General features: G+C 41.0%; 2 protein-coding genes across 3 annotated transcripts; both read right to left on the bottom strand.

The window, feature by feature from the left end:
- Positions 1-1,241: 1,241 nt before the first annotated feature.
- Positions 1,242-10,430, bottom strand: oma1 (OMA1 zinc metallopeptidase). Of its 2 annotated transcripts, none has more exons than XM_005923241.3 (8): positions 9,570-10,430; positions 7,609-7,837; positions 7,259-7,432; positions 7,046-7,153; positions 5,485-5,613; positions 5,266-5,340; positions 4,708-4,857; positions 1,242-2,728 (listed from the first exon to the last, which is right to left on the bottom strand). In XM_005923241.3, exons 1-8 carry the CDS (start codon positions 9,905-9,907, stop codon positions 2,621-2,623), a joined length of 1,311 nt encoding a protein of 436 aa, XP_005923303.1. In that variant the 5' UTR covers positions 9,908-10,430; the 3' UTR covers positions 1,242-2,620. The 2 variants fall into 2 exon arrangements, with proteins under 2 accessions (XP_005923303.1, XP_005923304.1); XM_005923242.2 differs by having other exon boundaries at positions 10,087-10,430.
- An 822-nt stretch (positions 10,431-11,252) lies between these two features.
- mysm1 (Myb-like, SWIRM and MPN domains 1) lies at positions 11,253-17,041 on the bottom strand. Its single transcript, XM_005923234.2, has 20 exons — positions 16,901-17,041; positions 16,654-16,726; positions 16,508-16,578; positions 16,061-16,135; positions 15,884-15,968; positions 15,643-15,741; positions 14,924-15,443; positions 14,610-14,844; positions 14,399-14,529; positions 14,214-14,317; positions 14,044-14,121; positions 13,873-13,955; positions 13,727-13,781; positions 13,024-13,074; positions 12,856-12,930; positions 12,568-12,756; positions 12,332-12,464; positions 12,021-12,126; positions 11,832-11,889; positions 11,253-11,717 (listed from the first exon to the last, which is right to left on the bottom strand). Exons 1-20 carry the CDS (start codon positions 16,954-16,956, stop codon positions 11,421-11,423), a joined length of 2,574 nt encoding a protein of 857 aa, XP_005923296.1. The 5' UTR covers positions 16,957-17,041; the 3' UTR covers positions 11,253-11,420.
- Positions 17,042-19,224: the final 2,183 nt, after the last annotated feature.

Raw genomic sequence — 19,224 nt, 5'->3', positions numbered from 1 at the left:
TGCTCCTTCTTCTACTTTTCAACAGTTCTGTGTTTATGTCAATACCTCAAAATACCTGTGAGCGGTTTGCAGAGGTCTCAGAAGCTGTCTGATGTCTCTAGTGGGTGGAAGACTATACAAACTCAAAACAATGTGAGACTTAAGGTGAATTTACAGACATAAAGTAGACATTTGATTTTGAACTTAGTTTGTGGAAAAGATCTTATCTGCTCAAGGCTGCGCATGCGAACAGAGAAACCACATCGAACAGGACTTTCCCATGCAGGATTCGTGCTGCATGTTAAAAATTTAACATCTGATTTGCATGTAAATCACCCCAAAAGATTCTCTCTTTCACACACTTGAAATGAAATCTTTTCTTTTCTCCTGTCAATCCCCATGGTTCCAGTTTGTTTTCTATTTCTGTCCTTTCAATCCATCTGACTGCTGTCTCTTTGTTTCCCTTGATTAAGCCCTCTGTCGAAGTATTGTTTAGACTCCAGCAGTAGGCTACAATTACTCAGCGCAGTGTGTGTATTGTATCACGCTCATTACAATTACCTCTGGGTGTGAGTGTGTCATCTGTTGCCTGCTCATGTTCCAATTTCTCTGCGAGTGGGGAGGAAGCTGCATCCAGCTGCCACAGTGTGCATGCAACAATATGACCCTGAAATAGATTATCGACATTATAATGAATGGGACCTGTGTATTCAAAAGTCCATAAAAAGGTCAAAATTGCCAAAAGAGACAACTTGTGTTCAGCAGCAGATAGTGAAAAGGCCCATACTCCAAAGCTGTTTAATACACATAATTTACACAAAATTGATCTCGTATTCAAGAAGCTACAACTTGTAGCAGTTGGCAGACATTACAAAAGAGCTGGGATGAGGCTGACTGATGGATATTCTAGTAACTTCCATTTGATTACAACTGGCTTTGCATAATGTGGTCAATGAGATTTCAAAACTTTACATCTCTCTGATCAGCTGTGAACAGACAGCAAGGATATTCCCCAGGAGCCAAGCATCAATAAGTAAACCGCTGCCGCCACACGCACACTTCAAAAGAAACTCATCTTTCACCCCAGAATCTAATTGGTTGGTGTGACGATGCGAGGCGTTTGATGTTCCCTTACGTAATGTCACACAGGCAGATAATTTTACGCACATCCATATTACATTTCTGTTTGTTTTGCTGTATGTGCCCCTTTGATCGATGTCAATTTATAGATTTTAGAATAAAGGAGAAAAAAAGAAGAGATATCCAAGTTTGAATTTTATTCGCTAGTCACCTGCAAACAGAATACATATCCGCTGAGTTATGAATGTGAAAAAACCAATATGTGCTTTTCATTGGCTTGTTATGGACTGACCACTTACTCTAAAGGAGAAACCAACCCTAATATAGACCTACCCTGTGTTTTACCCTGTAAGAGAAAGCCTCCACAGCAGGTGTAAGACTCCCAACTGTTGTTTTTGGAGGCTAGTTCAGGTTTGGTGCCTAAAAAGCTTGACACAAATAAAATAATTTACCTCCCCACCCAAAAAAAACATAGTAGTATCATTTTTGATTTCACAGTGTAACCAAGTGTACCATTTCGTCTCCGCGCGCACACACACACACATAAAACATTACCAAGATTTGAACCATAACTGCCCTCCCCTCTTCACAGTATGTCTTCTCCCGCAGGCTGTTGTTGTAAATATGAATGTTTTCTCAGTCAACTTGCCTTGTTAAATAAGATTTTACAAAATCCCATGAAAGATTTCTCAAAGCTTGACGGCTGATATTGGCATTCCCATGCAGAGCGCTGCTGTGTTTTAAAACCTGCAAACAACCCAGCATAAATTTACACCATTAAGTCCCCCGGGCTAGAAAACAGATAAAGTGCTGTGCGTGTGGCATGAGAATGCAGTAGTCATAATGAGAATGTAGATGTCCTCTGGATGCCATGGACGCTGCCTCCAACAAGCACACGTAAGTGCTTACTCTCGTCTGTTGCCGTGTGTCAATGAATAATGCACATATTAATCTGGCAATGTATGGAAGCTAATTAATTCAGTATTTTCCTATTCAAGGTTATCTAATTAATGTGGTATCTTTGTAGTCATTAGGCATGGATAAAATTCTTGATTTATCTTCGTCAGCCTTTTACCTCAATTTTCTACTGATTTATATAATGACCCGCAGTCACTTCCTTTGTAAAACAACCGCCAGCTCCACCCTCGATTGTGGTGGTATCTGCAGTCTCTGCAATGGTGGGTGAGAATTTAACCCTTTTAGCACCTACGCACCCAGGTGCATTTTTTTCAATTTAATAGACAATAAGAGAAAGGTTGCTAGCTGCAGTTCATACTCCACTATAGTCAGTCAAGTTTATTCAAGGAAGTTGGTGATGATTTAACACCCCTGTCAGCTGGTGCTCTGCAATACGTGCTGGGATCCCTCCTCTGCAGCAGTAGCAGTGGCACGGGCTGCCATAACTCTCTCTGGAATTGCAGCTGGGACCGGGCCTTTGCTTAAATGATCTGCATCTGGGGAAGAAGGAAGTGCAGTTTGGGCAATGAATGCTGCAGGCAGTCTTGTGGGGACTGAGGTGGGGCTGTGGGTCAACACAGGTTTGTCTCCCCTCTCTGGCCCTTCACTCCCTGGTGTTTTTCAGCAACACACGGACGCTCTTGGAGAAAACATCACGAGGATCAGTAGCAGGCAGAGCAGGACAGACGCATCTTTCCCTCAGCTCCAGAGCCTGAACAGATATAAAGCCAAAGGACAGACACACAAACACTTTAAGCAAAACAAAACAAGATTAACCAGGGCTGGTGAAAACTCTATGTACAAACTAAAATGCTAGCTTACGTGCAGGCACATTAAACGTAATTCATGCAAAGTCACATTTATAGTTACCATCTGACACCTTTCAAACAGTCATGTGCCCTCCTGCTTGTCAAAAGCTCAAAAGCTACAGCAGAGTCACATTTTTAAAGCCTCCTTTGGACTTAAGTTTTGTCTTAGTTTTTCTAAATCTGACAAGTGGAGGATCTGACTTGAGTGACTTTTAAATTATGCCCTAAAGCATACCTGTTTTAATGTCTACTTTACTCTTAATGGGATCTTAATTAACTGAACGAACCTCGTGCTATGCTAAATCAGTCTTAAAACTAGCAATTAAGACCAAAAACTCATGAGGAAAGTGTTTACTGAGGAGTAGCATCGTTTCCTCATAGACTTCTTTTCACAAACAGATGTACTGCCCACTACTGGCCATTTGAAAGAATGCAGTTTTGATGCACTTCTGCACTGACTTGGAAGCCACGGCCATCTTTTATATACATTCTATGGTTTTATAGAGAAACAGAAAATTATAAAGTGTCTCTGAGTAAAAGACATGGAAGCAGTTATTGTAGGCCAACATTAGCATGAAAGAGCCATGTAACTAGCTTGGCTAAAATGGTTATGGTTAAAAATATTCCAGTATGTGACGGAGCTAATAGAAACTTCAATCACACCCCGGCCGATAAATAAATATATTCTCTCCGTCTGTCTCACACACCTACGCACATCCCAAGTCATTAATCTCTCACTTAGCACCACCTACAAGACTGAGCACATACGTGTGCTTCCCACTCAACAGGCTCTCCCTCTCATGTTACCAGTGGACTTGATGTGCTGTGCTTAAGGATGATGAGCGCGCTCGTGGAGGTGGAGTGCCCCTACAAGAGTCGGGTTAAGTAGTTTGAGGCTGTCACCCTTTGCAAGGTTAAAAACATCACATTATGCATCGCTTTCACCAGACTGAGCTCGGCTGTTAACTGACTCATACATGCTGCTATGCTGGATCGAACAGTTAAGCATTGGAGGTACCAGAAACCGAGTCTTCTCAGCACCACACACACACAAAGCAGGGCAATTAATCCCCAAACAACAGTCTTCATCACTTCACTGCCTGTGGCTACAGCCTGGTCTCGACAACAACTGCTGCTAGAGGTCAATCTACCTCACAGGGATAAGACCGGGTGCACGAGCACATACACAGAACATGCACATATTCAACGACCTAGGCACCTGATGGACAATTAGTGGTTTACCCATCTGTTCGTCTTTGTGCTTGGAGCATCTGACAGTGCTCCAACAGTCCAAATAACAGTCAAGGTTAACCTCACTGCTGTCTAATACATAGATTATTAATCCACCTTTCTGCTAACACTTACATGCACAGAAAAAGTTGTGAGGACTGTGGATGCTGACAGTCCTCACAACTGAAACTGCTGTCTTAACTGGTTGTTGATTTCCTTATAGACTTAAGATACCATTGATTGGCTGGTCACACTGCCAACACTGAGCTGCTAATGTGGGGCTGTTTTCTTTCAGGCACTCAACTCAAATCCTTCAAGACATTCAGCTAAGCAGACATCCAGGCCCTGGCACAGCAAAATGTTTTTGCTGTCTTCCTAAAACCCCACGTTTCTCCTTCCTTTCTGCCCTCCTCTCCATGTCTGCAGGTGGATTTATATCTCTCCAGACGCTTCATTAGTTCCATTAAGAATCTTTCCAACAGCTCCTAAAGCTACACTGTTTCTCCTGAAAAACAGAAAGGAGTAGGGCTGTGTCCCCACACAGGCCTCACAGATTTCTTCACTTCAAAGTTGGGACAAACATATGACTAAGAACCGACACAACAGTTTAGGGGGAAACAATCTAAGGAAAAAATACTGCGTGTGTCTATACCTCTGGTATGAGACGGTCCAGCTGAGCGACTCTGTTCCTGTGTGATGGGTGTGTGGACAGCCATTCAGGCAAGGTGGGCTCTCCTGATAGTTGGTCTCTGAGTTCCATCTGCTGCCAGAATACAGGTCCTGCTCGCACATCGGCACATGCCTGTAAATAATACACACACCTCAGAAACACACACAAGAAGTGGCATCCCACTGTTTTGTGCCGAGATAAAAATCTTCACTTTAGTTTCCTTTGACAACAGTGCCCCCTAGTGTCCTGTGGACAGATTGTATGATTGGGGAGCATTAGAGGAAACTGAATGAGGTTAAAATAAAGAACAGCTTATAAAGAGTAAAAACATTTTAAAATTAGTCCTTAATTTTTCTTTCAATCGCAAGCTCCAAAAAGCTGGATTTAACACTTTTTCTCGAGTCATTAGCCTGGTTGCATGTTTTTAACCCTAAAAATATCATCGGAGTGAATGCAACCGACGAAAAAACACAGGTGAAAACACAAAAGAAGGCACCGCTTGAGCCAGATAAATGGTGACCAAATTGGTGACAGTGATACCTTAGCAGCCAATTGCAATCCGACTTGATCTGCCTCAGCCTCCAGTTTCCGACTGAAAGGGCGTTGAAACAGCAGCTAGAAAAGAAAAAAGCAGATTTCTGTGTAGGTGTGTAAAAACTACAAGATTATTGTACATTTTTATCTTCCAGTCATTTTTTTAAACTGCTGTAACTTTAATACTTCATATATATTTTCAGATAATGAATATTAATTCCTCACCTCTCTAAGCTTGCCCTGTACCCAGTGTCCCAGCATTGACAGGCTGTCGTGAGGACACATGGCCCAGATGGCTATCAGGAGAACAACAGACAGGAGCTCCAGGACATGCGACATACTGGCCTGTTCTGCCTGTGGAGGCAGTGAGGGCAAAGGAAAAGAAAAGGAAGGAAGGAGGATAAAAGAGAAAAATATAAGAACAGAAAAATAGAGGTAAAAAGTTTTGGGGAGGTGATTGAGGCTGCTGAAACATATTGATTGTTCCCATCTATTTTAGTGGAACATTTACGCTGTAACAGATTTAGAGGTTTTAACAGCCAATCCAATAGAGCACACCTACTGGGTAATACCAAGCCCATCGATGCTCATTCCCTTCATCTAATTAAAATCTCCTTCAAGCATTTCCTCTGAGGACGTTTAAAGTCTTGAAATACCCACAACTTCATTAGACACTTTTTTAGAACAAGAAGAATGGGCTTTAAAGCTGGAGAGAGAAAAAAAGACAGCCATCTGCGGAGAATTAATAAAGCACAGCAGTGCCTGAGGTCACTTTGGTCATCACAGCACCGGCAGGATTAGTGACTGTTTGGATGTGATTGTCACCGAGTCTTTTATCAACGGCTGATGCAACAAGACTGCAACAGATGCCACTTCAGCTGATATGATACTTCCGAGACAGAGCAGAAGTGATGAATAGTCAGGAGATCTCAGTGTATAATGCAGTATATTCTGCACCTGTAGGGGGTCCACATGCATATTTTACAGTGCTGTGTGGAACCTCCAAGACTGTGCCAAGGGCTAATAAATGACTAAAGTTTGTTCTTGAGCAATATTTGCACTTTAAGTGTTTTCAGTGACTCATTCACTGCAACATCTGCTGCTGATCAGCTAAGCCTATTAGATGTCAGCATACTGCACAGGTCTTTGTGCACTGCAGCACTTCAGCCTCAGAAGCTAAACAGGTGTGAGGTTTGCTGCATTCAACTAAGTGCTTGTCTGTTACGGAAGAGTGTGCACTCAATGCATGAGAGAAAACATACAATCAAGGAATTTGTTTCTGTTAATAATACCAGTGGCAGGCGTAATTCTTTGCCTATTGTATAACTCCACTTATAATAAATAGTCTCAACATCATTTTAACAATCAAAATAAATGCTTTTTAAGGTCCATTTAGGACTTCAAGAAATAAGAATTAAGATCCAATAATGTCAAAATTATGCACTATTTTTAGGCTTTTATACACAAGCCATTTTCAACAATGCAACAATCCATACAACCCAGTACTTCACATTATGTTCTTTCCCACACATACCAGGCTTAAACAAACCATTTCCAAAGTTAATACCTTCAGCAGATATTGGGGAAATATGAAAAATTTTAAGGTCTTATTTTTCTTGAATTCAATTTCAGAGTTTAAGACTTTTTAATGATCCAGAGAAACCCTGTATTAATTGTAAAAAAATAAACCTATTCACTCTCAAGGTCAAGTCTTAAGGTAAATTTATGATGTGGAGTACAAACTATGCTATAACAGCAAACAGTCCGTGGAGGGTTATGTACTTACAGCGTGTCCCAGTAAGGCATGAGCCATCTCGTGTCCCAGTATAATAGTGAGCTGGTGAACATCTGCAATGGCTTCCAGCATTCCAGTAAACATGAAGACATTTCCATTCTACTCAAAGAATGGGAAATAACTTTTTAATCTTTGTAGGTGTGTAAACACTAGATTGCACCTTATAATAGTAACATTTTTAGTGTTCAGCTTGTCTTTACTTACCGGTAGTACAAAGGCATTAACGCTGGGACTTTGCACCACATGGACAGTCCAGCTGATGTCATTCACTTCAGGGATGTCCTTGTTCCTTTGTGCCAGGTGCTGCACCACCCACTTCACCACCTGGTGACGAGGGTCAGTGACTGGAACAAGCAGCTCTGCATACTCCTCCATGTACTGAAACACAGAGATGACAACAAATATTTAAGGAAGAATTTCATTAAAAATGACATCTTTTCCATCTTGTTCCATTTAACTATTCACCTTCTTACTTGTTGACTCAATAAATCGTCTTTGTGGAATGGATATTTGTGATTTTCTCACAATGTCACATGCAACACAACGTCTCTCACCGCATCTGAAGTCAGAGCTGCCATCTCCATGTAGTTCTCTTTACTGAACACAAGAAGGCGGGTCCGTCCTGTCAGGGGGGACTCGTCAAGGTGCGTTAGGAGGAAGAGGGCTACAATCATAATAGCAACACCTGCACCCCCTGCTATTTGCCAGCGCTTCTGCCATGCATATTTGCGCACCAGCTGCTGCCGTTTGTCTGGTAAGGCCACCCACCACTTCCTTATGCTCCTGTACAAAAAGAGGGGCTTTAGTGCTGCTGTAAATCCTTATGTAGCTCAGGCAGTACATTTAACACCTTATTCCAACAATTAGAACTAAATTAATTATCTGAAGCATGTTTTAAAAAAATGCTCGGAGAAAAAGCCTGATGAAAGATTAGCAACCAAAGTTTCCCACAATAATGTAAGATAATAATGCAGAACAATAACCTCTTTTCTTTCCAGAGAAGCCTAACCTCAAATAAAGTGCCAAAACATGCATAAATTCGGCAGGTAAATTTTGTAGTACTGCTCAAAGGCCAAAAAAAAAAAAAGAAGCCTGCTCTCTATTCTGTTGGAGGCAGGGAGGGGGAGACAAAATAAGACTAAATAAATACTGAAACCTCACATGCCATGTCTGCTAAATGATACCATCACAGTCACTCGGTTTCATGGATTAATTTGTACCAGTTAATTAAAACATAAAGCATGGAAACAATTTAGACAGTAATTTATTTGTTCTTATTTAAATCCAATAATTAAAACAGTTGATAAAACAATTAGGAGCGTGTTCATTATTTAAATAAACATTAAGTGTTGTTAAATGATATTATGCCTTAAAGCAAAAAGGATGCTCAATTTATCATCTGTATTAAGAGCTTTTCTATTGACACACCTTATTAAAGTCTTGCTTTTTATTTACATTCCATATTTTAAACGTTACATCTATTTGAATTTGTAGACCATTATAGACGATAGTGTCGTATTTATACTGATTAACCACTGATTACTTTTTAGGGGCGGACACATTGGTTGTGATTTTGCCCCTGTACACCACCACACTTTACTTAATATTATTTAAAAAATTAAGGTATGTTTGAAGTGCAATCTTTCAACTTGAATTCAAGTTGTTTAACAAAAGTCTTCCATTAGCTGTTTACAGTCAATTTTATCCAAGTTCCTTATTGTCAGAAGCACAAAATAGGTAGACGACATTAAAGTGTAAAATTAAAAGATGCATTCAAAAGTGGAAATCCTTTTCAAAAAGGTGTAGACCACTGGTTACAGAGATCTCTCAAACATCGTGGAGGCAATGTTATGGCACGGGCAGGTATAGCTGCCAAAAAATTACTAATTAGAGTTTACTGATGATGTGGCCACAGATAGAACTAGCACATCTGGGGTCTAGAGGGCTATACTCTCAGCCAAAGAAGGATTTTCATCCAAGCTTCATTGGATTCACAATATTCTGCCAGCCTTTTATCGGAGACTACAGCCAAGGAGCATCACAATCAGCCAGCATGGTAGCACAGTGGTTAGCACTAGTGCCTTACAGCAAGAAGCTCCTGGGTTTGAATCCACCATATGACTTGGGTCTTTCTCTCTGTACTCCAGCTCCTAACCCCAGTCTAAAGACATGCAGTTAGTGGGGTAAGGTTCATTGGAGATTACTTGGTGATGAAAAAGTCTGTGGTGTATTGGCCTGCCTCCTTGTCCCCAAATTGGACAAGGAGCTACATAACAAAATAATTGATACTGTGTAAAATTATTATTCAGAAGAGGGGGCCATGTATAAAAATGCCTGTAATTTCTAAATATTTATTGCAATTCTTTTCTGAAACCCCTTAAATAAAAGCTCAAAGACTGCATTTGAACTCTTAAATTTTTACAATCCACTGTGGTGGTGTTCAAAGCACAAACTACAAAAACTGTGTCTATCCAAAAGCTTGTGGACCTTCCTGCAAACACTATGTGTTTCCTACCTGCCCAGTATTATAGCCATAATCTTTTGCAGAGGTTTGATTATCATCCAAATGAGGGGAGCAGGCAGGGCCCTCAGGCGGGCAGAAGTGTGGAAGTAGTGTCCACATGGGGTCAGGACAGGACCACAGGGAAGAGGAGCAGTGGCTTTGGAGTAAATCTGATAACTCGTTGTCCGTCCAGTCAAAGAAGCTCTCAAGCGTACAGATGTGCTTATGGTATTTCGCCAACTGCTCTGAGGGTAAACAGCTCGTGTGCATACCCGGAGGTTCCCGATAAGATGCGACGAAAGCAAACTGAAGTGACAGCTCCTGAAAAGACTTCCGCAAAGTAGAGCCATGTTTTAATTTAATTTGATTTTTTAATGATACAATTTTTTTTTAATTTATACGAGGACTGACCAAAAACAGTCAACGCAACGCGGTTATCTCATCCTAAAGGTCAAAATAAACCCGGTAGTGACACCTGGGGAGCTGCTCTCAGCTGTCAATGTCATCGCTAGAAGTGAAATTTACGTACACGTAAATTTGGTTATTGGGGGGAGCCGCGGAACTCTGAAATGCCTTCACCAGTCCAAAATTTGGTTTTTAACACCATTACACGCTGAGCTGAAACACATTAATGCCCGGTGAGCCAAAAGGACGCGCTTTAAAATTACAAACTAGCGTTAACTGTAGTTTCTGGAACGCGCGCTCCTCCCAAATGATTCCACCTAGAAACAGCCCCGTTACGAACGTTCCGCACACACAGCTCAAAGTTATATTATAAACGAGCTAAGCGTTATATTATAGAGCTGGAAGTTAACTGAATATATTTACATGTTAAGTGTGTGTCTTTTTTTTTTTTTAAATCATACCCAGGCTACTGCTTTTAATCCACCATAGTTTGGAGGCAAATATTCTACTTTGTACTCAAGCACATTTATTTTCATGTTTTACTATTTAACTTTTTTTTTTTGCGTTTAAATTACCCCCCTTCACTCATAAATTATCCTATTTTATTGTAGAGGTTCCCAAATCGTGTGCCAGATTAATGCCATAACTACCAATCTCAATAACTGTCAAACTTCAGACATGAACACAAGTGTGTGAAAACCGCTGATTATGTTAACCAGTTGTGTATATAAAGTATTTTTAACATTAGCTCCGGCTTCAACATTAAAGTGAAATAAACCGCTGATTGATCAATGATCAATCAATGTTCGATTGCTTCATAGGATTACTTTGGCATCATGAGCACTTTCACTTTTGGTATTTTCAGTTTATTTTGATCCTAATTTTAACATAAATGGGAACTGGAATGCGGGTTTTTCACTTAAGGGTATTTTTACACTTTAGTGTAACTATCCATCCATTTTCTTCTGCTAATCCAACTTAGAGTCACAGGTGGGGGCTACATCCTATACCAGCTGCCATAGCATGAGAGCCAGTGTACACCCTGGACAGTCCATCATACACATACAACTAGTTTAGAATCACCAGTTAACCTAACCGTACTACTGCATGTCTGATTATCTGATTTATCAAGAGCCCCTTTGAATGTCTTGGCCACCACATGTTCTAAAAACATAATACTGTCCCCTTGGACAGTAAACCTTAGTGAGGAGTAAATGACAAAACTTTAAACATAAATCATTAAAATATATATTCATGTGTTGCACTGAACATTCATAAAAAGACCTGAAATATAAAAATAGATTTTTATTTTGATGTCAAAAAGAAATCTGTTAAACTGAGAAAAAACGTTCATGATAACTTCACTGGCAAAACTATCTCACACACACCCAGTAATGAATGCCACAATGTATTCACAAAAGGTGTCATTCACTATTAAGTATGCTGCTGTATGGTTATTCACAGTAAATAGTCATGTTCGGTCGACAATACAGAGCCTAAATGCAACACGGTGCTGCCAGTAGTCTCAGATTCTTCTTGGTCCTTCTCTTCCTCTGGGCTGATCGGCTGATCAAAAGTTAGTTCGCCCGAGTCCACCAGCTTGGATGAGATATTTAAAGGTTCTCCTTCTTCAGAATCAGGCAACTGCTGCTTGGAAATAAAGTCAGATTTGAAAAGGGCCTGGATCTGGGTGAGAAAGGAGTCTCCCACCTCATCTGGGAGGGGTTCCAAGTATCTCGCCAGTGATGCCAGCATCTACATGATGAAGGTCGTGTAGTTAGGCACACATTAAAACTGTAAAAGCAGCTCAAAGTCACTCCATAGAGTCACTGAAATTTGCAAACTGGGAGGACTGATGGTCGAACTGACCTTCTCCAAACATGTGAGATGGGAGTCTCTCCGGAATAGTCTGTCCATCTGCACACTCCTGACCAGCCACGGCAAAAAATGAAAAATAAAATGCTTAGACACACCACCCAAAACAATTTCAATAAAATTTAGGATCAGCTTTAGGGCACCAGTTCAAGATTAGACAATACAGTCTTGTGTCTCACTCACCCTGGTGCTTGAGAATATTTGTGGATGATCCACTGAGCCCTCCTCATCGTTTGCTCCCAGTCGGGGATGTCTTGTGATGACAGGAAGTCGAATCTGTACGGCAGCTCTGGGGAGGAACAGAGGCTGAGAGACTGAGCCAGAGGATAAAGTGTGTTACTGCGTACACAAAATCACTGACCTACATTGTCAGCTTGATTTCAAAGCCTCTTGATCTTAACTGTTTTGAAGTTTGAGTCGTGTGTGTGTGTGTGTGTGTGTGTGTGTGTGTGTGTGTGTGTGTGTGTGTGTGTGTGTGTGTGTGTTAGACTTACTCTGGGGGCCTGAAGGCTCCTGGTTCTCTTTTACCAATAGGCAGGTAGTCTGGGAGTGGGGGGAGGCATTAGCTGGGTCATATGGGCTCACTATCATCCCAATAAACGGGGCTCCACCACGTGAAAAATAACTCTGAAAGATTAAAAATAAATAAATAATAATACCAGAAGTGAAAATAAAACCAGAAGTTCACATGTAACTCATGTGCAAACTTATTTCATTCAGTCAGTTTTACCTGGAATTGGTGCTGCGTGTTTATGTCTCGCAATGAAGGGTTAGGGTGGAAGGAGGGATGCGAGTGGTACCAGCCCACTACACTGAATCCCAGGGATGACAGCACATCACAGGCCTGTGTCTGAGACACTGGATCCATCTCACACTGCAGACCTGTGCTCACACTGTTACATGGCTCTGCTGCACAGATCTAAACACAGATTTATTAATCACAAAATATAGTTTTCTGAATATAATGTGATTAGAGTTTTATCCTGTTTGTCACATTGGTTCAGACTTCTTGACCTACCTTCAATACTTTTGCTTCTTCATTAAAAGTTCCACCTAGCAGACCAATGACTTCCCCCCTTGACACATGTGCATGCTGATTACAGAAAAGTTATCTGTCAGTATAGGTAAAATCTGTTGTACATATATGAAAAAAACGAATCAGCTTGTGACTGTGTGTATAACATACCATATCCATGATGAGAAGAGTCTCAGCACAGACTATAACCTGGAATGGTTCCTAGGGTGATCAGTAAAGAACAGCTTAGAATAAATGATGACTACTTTGGAGAAAGGATCCTCTTAGTTTATGCAACAAAAAATGAAGAAAATATAATCTTATTAGATATAAGGTATATCTAATAATCCAGTCACCTACTCCTTATCCAACATAGGCTGGGCTGAAGTATATTACAGCTGACATAGGGCAAGAGGCAATGAGCACCCTGGAGAGTCTGCCAGTCCCTCACAGGGCCAACAACAGACACACTGACATCACACTGAATTTAGCTTTGCCCACCTAACCTGGGATGTGTGCTTTCAATTGGAGCAAAGGCACCATTAGAAGTCCTGTGGTGGTATTCATGTGGATGTAATTTTGACATGTACCACCCATTAACTGCAGATTAAGCATTCCCCATCCCCATGAAAATGGCTCTCCCTCATTAGTCTACCCCAGCTGGACTAATTACACTGAAAAATCTCCTGAAGAATTTCTCAAGAAACAAATAGTCTAGTATCCATTCTGTATCTGGAAGATGCAACAGAACAAGCCTGATCAATAGAGGCCACGCCAATTAGAGACACATCCATGATTTTTCCGGGGTTTTTTTTAAAAGTGGTGTGGTTAGTCAGTGTATCGGTGAAAAATCTTGATAAGAATGATCACTGACCTTTATATCCTCTTCAAAATATCTGCAGGGAATCAGCTGGAAGGGGTCAAAAGAGCTGGTGGATAGAGTGGCATTATAAACATCCACATCATAAACCTCCTTGTGTTTATAATTTGGTACATTTTGCATCAGTCCACTGTGCTCACCCTCGGTATCTGGACATCTTGTAAGGTTTAGGCTGCTTCTTCATCTCCTCTCTCCGCAGAGCTAATTCTTCTGCACTTAGATGCTGATAAAGAAAAAACACAGAATCAGTAAACATATTAGTAAGAATGTAAATCGTAATTTGATTAAAAGTTGTTGTGCAGTGTCCATACCTCATATGTCTGTCCCTCCAAGTCTTTAGCATCACACCAGTTCCCCCAAATGTCCCGCACACGCCGCTTCCTGGTTCGCTACAACCAGTCAGAAGTTACAAGTCAAGTTCTGGCATGCTTAAAATTTAAATGCTTCCAGTGTCAGAGTCTATTGCTTTATGGGTACCGACCATGCTCTGCAGCCTCTGGGCGAGCTGATAGGCCTCCAGTACATCTTTGCCTTCCTTATGCTTGGAGCGGTCCATCACCTTTGGACGATTGTACACAGCTTGCTCTACAAAAAGGAAGTCAGAGCTTTAACATCAAAAAGAAGATAAAAATTCATAAATCAGAAGACTCAGAGACACAGACTTACCGCAGTTGAAGTTGATTGCTCCAATGAGTTCCAGATAGGTGTGTATTCTCCCAATGCAGTTGACATCTCCACAGTTCTTTAGACCAGGGCGGACCGATGTCTTGTTTAGGTACTTGGGCTTGCTCTTCAGCCTAGTGGACAAAAACAGTAATAACCACTTTCTGTGCAAAGTTGTGTAAACAAAGTTATCGAACATGTAAACTTAGTTTACCATTGATCCAGGATATAGTTTCTAATCTTCAGATATCTTTCAGGGGTTTTTGATGGTCGCCCCTCAAAGAACTCTGGGATAGCCTGCTTCTCATCCTCGGTGATGGTCTCTGTGTCCATCTCTATTTCTTGTTCGGGGGCCTTCAGCTCCTCCTCTTCATCATCTTCATTCTCCTCCTCCTCCTGGTCATTGTATGGTCTATCATTTAGATTCTTCTCAATCTTGTCTGAAGAATCTAGGACATCATAATGTGTGTCATTAATTTTTCCTATGACAGTGAGGTAAATACACAAAGAACAGTAAGTGTGGAGTACCCATTCCATCACTGTAAGCTTCTTCCAGTTGAGCAATGCCTGCTGAGAACATCTGCTTTGAGTCTGCGTGAGGCGGTGTCTGACAGCTTTGTGGAAATACCGATGCTGTCTTGTTGACCTCATCTCGCTCTGTTACTCCAGGATCTTCTGAGCAACCAGGGAAAGATGAGGGTTGAAGACTTTGCGGAGAAAGAGAGGTGTGGCTCGGTTTCTCCTTCGTCTCATGGATGCTCTCTACCCCACTCAGACTTACATGTTCTTCTGTGGAGCTTTGACTCCCAGAATCTGTTTTCTCCTCAGGCCCACAGAAATCACTGCTGAGGACTGCCTGTGGTTTATTGCCTTCTTCGTCATCACTCAAGTCGTCAGTGATGTCTACATCCTCATCCTCATCGTCAGAAAGCTTCTCTATGCGGACAGCGTTGGCAAGAGTAGACACTTGACTGGAGGTGGGCTGAGGAGGTTGTAGGTGTATTATGGGAGCTACAGAGGGAGCCGCAGGACCAGGATCTGATTTTGCCTGAAAAATGTGTACACAAAAGTTTGTTTAATCTTGATTTTTATTTTCCAACATACCATTGCTAAGGACTCCTTCTGGTTGCATAAAGCGTATGTAGCTTGACTAAATTGCAGGTTTATATCTGCAGATGACTACAACTAAGCTTACATAACAGAAACCTGTCTTGTGCTGTTAGTATAATCCAGGTGGACTGTCTTACCTTATGTTTAAAATACTGCCTGGCGTAACTCTTAACCTGAAGAACGGTACGGCTTTCCATGAGCTTAGCAATCTTAGTCCACCTTCGACCAAACCGAGCCTGTAGAACAACACACCTCGGCAACTTGGACAATACACACAATCTGACTCACTTAAAACAATTATTAAATCCATTAAAAGCTGACCTTCCCAAACAGAAATTACATTTCAGACACAAAAGTTAACTTGCAGTGTAAGCATACCAGGCCTTCCTCAAACAGTTCTTTCTCCTGTTGGGACCATCGAGAGGATGAACCAGCAGACGAAGCTATGTTCTTGGTCGGAGACCTGTCCACACACAGACAAGTTCATGAATAGCAAGGAAATGAGGAATCAGTGTACTGCGCTCATCATCAAGGCTGATGGAAGAAATTACTCACTTTTTCACTTTGTTTTTTTTGTGAGGATCACTGTGCCAAATGTGGTCGGGAATCTCCTTACCTGTCAGGTAATATCTTCGATTATAGTTGAGGACAACTGATTTCATAACCAGCAACAAAATTAGTATTTAAACTATGTAATCAACACAATATAAGGAGCTTCAGCTACTGGTTGAAACTATGTTGAGATGTTTTGGGTTACTCCTGCTCTAACAGGACAAGTGAACATAAAATAATATAACACATTCCCCCACTATAATTCCATTTACTGTAAGGTCAAGCGTTACATTTTTTTCTTTTAATTTGTCATCTGTCCGTATGTTTACATTAGCCACAGCATGGGGCAGTTATTAGGTAATCCGAAGCTTTCCCAGCTACGTCCTGTGATTCCTGTAGTTAACCTCAATGCATCACTATGCAGTGCGTTTAAGGTCAGTAAAAGGATACTGTTCCTCTAGCAACATCCTCTCTATCACCTCTCTGTTCTCCGGGCTGATGGAGCTGTCCAGCTCCCAGGGCTGTACAAAGGAGAGACGGAGAGTCAACACGAGCACCCACAGCCAGAAAAACAACGGAGCTTGACGAAGTCATACCAGTATCCAGGCGCTGCTCTTCCCTGTAGGCTGCATGAACTGCTCCTGCACCAAACCTCCTCCGTCCATCTCCCTAAAACAGCGAGGAAAGAAGCTGTGATCAGCAGAGCAGACGCCTCCAGAGCTAATCCCAGCTGCTGTTATCCTGCGCCAACATCCGGGTCACCGCTAACTCGCGTAGACCACAGCACAGAAGCCCACCAAACAGCACAGCCATCAATTAATCCAAATAAACAGGCGTCATTACCCAATATTGTTATCAAAGTCATCTCCTTCGATGTCAACATCGACCTCGTCCTCCATGTTACTCGATAAACGTAAACAGCAGAGAGAAAACAGAGAACGCGCGCTGGAGGAGAACAGAGGCCAGTGTGACTCACAGCGACACCCTGTGGCTGGATGTCGTTTAATATGTTTAAAGTTGCTTTACTGCCACCTTCTGGTTTAAATTCACCTTAAAGTGGGTTTATTATGCTTTTTTATATTGGACGCTTATTAAAAACAAAAACAAAAAACGTTGCTATCCTTAAGTTCAGGCTTCAGAGTTCTCTAATTGCTCTTATTTTTCTCTTGGATCTATATGATGTCAGAGACATATTAGAGGATATCATGAGCACAACAGCCCCAACTACCCACCCTTAAACCTTCTGTTTAATAGCGGCAGCAAGTCAGCCTTAAAGGGAAGCTGTCCCTGCAGTGAGAAGAGGTAAAAATGGTTCATTTTAGACCGCAAATCATTGTGATGCCCACCGCAAGATAAATAAGTAAATAAATAATGATGAGCATAAGATGCGCACTTTAATGCTCAGTTGTATTACACTTCTAATTCATCAAATTTAAACATATACTGCTGTTACACATGTAATATTTTATATGTTATTGATATATTTCTTCCCCCAACATAATAAAGATGGATAGTGATTCCCTAGAAACTCATAGGAATGAGTAGGCATAAAAGCCCGGGGAGGGTTCAAAGTCATTGAAGAAACAAACAGCTTTAAATATGCGGATTCCTTTTAAAACTTACATTCATTGTCTTCCAGAGGTTGAGAATCCTTTCGGATACAGCATATCCACATTTGATGATATCTACAGCATTTTGATATGACCGAATTCTGTTACCCTTCCCTTGAGATACTCTGCTAGACTTTTACCACAACCACCTTTAGTTTTTACTTCTTCATGGATCTTCACTGACTTGGACTATGCCATTTCTTTGCCTTGAGACTGTATTGGGTTATTATCCATTAGCACTATAAAGCTCTTTCTGATTGGTTTTGCATCTTTTTGCTGAACGTAAGGAGAGAGTATAGCCCCGTGCTACTTTTGTCAGCAGTCACATCAGTAAACTAATGATCCATTTACTGTGGCAGCTATACACACCCATGACACAGCATTGCCCCCACCATGTTTGACAGATAATGCAGTATCCTTTGTGTCATGTGGCGTTCCTTACCTTCGCCACATTTTGCTCTGTAACCAGTGGTTTACACCTTTTTATAAAACCTTTGTATTTGCATTTATGAAAGCATCTTTTAACTGTAGATTTTGGGGATATGCCATTCTCTCTGAGGGTGTTACTGATTTGGTTAGATATTGTGAAGGGTTTTTCTTGGTGTTGCTAGGCTGGACAGCGTATTCATTCTTTTTAAGAAAGCACCAGATCATTGATGTGGTCGCTCCTGATACTCATTTCATCATAAAAGAACAAAACAACAGGTGTCACATGGCTATTAATTTCTTTTTAAGCCAACTTTCTAATTACTTTTGAGATGCTGAGGATGGGATTCTATGAATGAAGTATGTGTATACCCAAATATGTATACTGCTATCACTACTTTTCTTTATTAAACGTTTCCTGCCTAGGGACAACAGAAGTGAAATAGCAATTTTGCTAAAATCTGACATGAAACAACTCCAACTGAAAGACAAACAGAAACAAAAACATTTTATTTAGAAAGAATTCACAGTTTCTAATGGCACTACAGTTTTTTGTAGTAACTCACTCCTGCTCAAAAATACTGTGCAGCTCTTCAGAGTACTCACAGAGACAAAGAGAGGGCGAGAGAGAGGGATAGAGAGAAGGTAGCACTTGACATAAAGGGTAGAAAAACAAAAAGGCATAAGGAGTCATACAAAGTGCACACTGAGCATTTAGAATTTCTCTCCAAGTGCTTTCTTGTTGTTTGCTGTGTTATGTGTTTAAATCGATTTAAAGTAGTCTTTTTCATAACACAGACCCACACACACACACACACACACACACACACACAAAATCTCGCATGCGTACAGGTTTACACACAAACATATTACACATTCAAACAGGGATTAAAAAAACAAAACAAAACAAAAAAAAACAAACAAACCACCCTCTGGATTTGCTCGGCTCTTGGAATATAAGTAACCACATTAATAGTGTTCCGAATTAGATTAATCTTTACTGCGTTCCCTTTTATTCAGCAACAATTCATTTCTTCCTCACAAACGACCGCTGTCATTCGATGTGGGGCAAACACGTGACATCAAAGAGCGATGACAAGCAAAAAAAAAAAAAAAAAAAAAAAAAAAAAA

The sequence above is a fragment of the Haplochromis burtoni genome, unplaced genomic scaffold (genome assembly GCF_018398535.1).
Source record: "Haplochromis burtoni strain Fernald_Lab_line unplaced genomic scaffold, NCSU_Asbu1 Contig_65, whole genome shotgun sequence".
NCBI lineage: Eukaryota > Metazoa > Chordata > Actinopteri > Cichliformes > Cichlidae > Haplochromis > Haplochromis burtoni.
Note: the sequence above shows the minus strand (reverse complement) of the source record. Positions and strands in the feature narration are given on the sequence as shown.

What these genes read in the sequence shown, in the direction of transcription:
- mysm1 (XM_005923234.2), bottom strand. Translation starts at nt 16,956, where the DNA reads ATGGAGGACGAGGTCGATGTTGACATCGAAGGAGATGACTTTGATAAC. An exon ending in AAAAAAAACAAAGTGAAAAA is followed by an intron (nt 15,969 to 16,060) that starts GTGAGTAATTTC and finishes GTGTGTGGACAG; the next exon opens with GTCTCCGACCAAGAACATAG. An exon ending in CTCTTCTCATCATGGATATG is followed by an intron (nt 12,931 to 13,023) that starts GTATGTTATACA and finishes TTCTGTAATCAG; the next exon opens with CATGCACATGTGTCAAGGGG.
- oma1 (XM_005923241.3), bottom strand. Translation starts at nt 9,907, where the DNA reads ATGGCTCTACTTTGCGGAAGTCTTTTCAGGAGCTGTCACTTCAGTTTG. An exon ending in TTAATGCCTTTGTACTACCG is followed by an intron (nt 7,154 to 7,258) that starts GTAAGTAAAGAC and finishes TTCTTTGAGTAG; the next exon opens with AATGGAAATGTCTTCATGTT. An exon ending in TGGACCGTCTCATACCAGAG is followed by an intron (nt 2,729 to 4,707) that starts GTATAGACACAC and finishes ATATCTGTTCAG; the next exon opens with GCTCTGGAGCTGAGGGAAAG.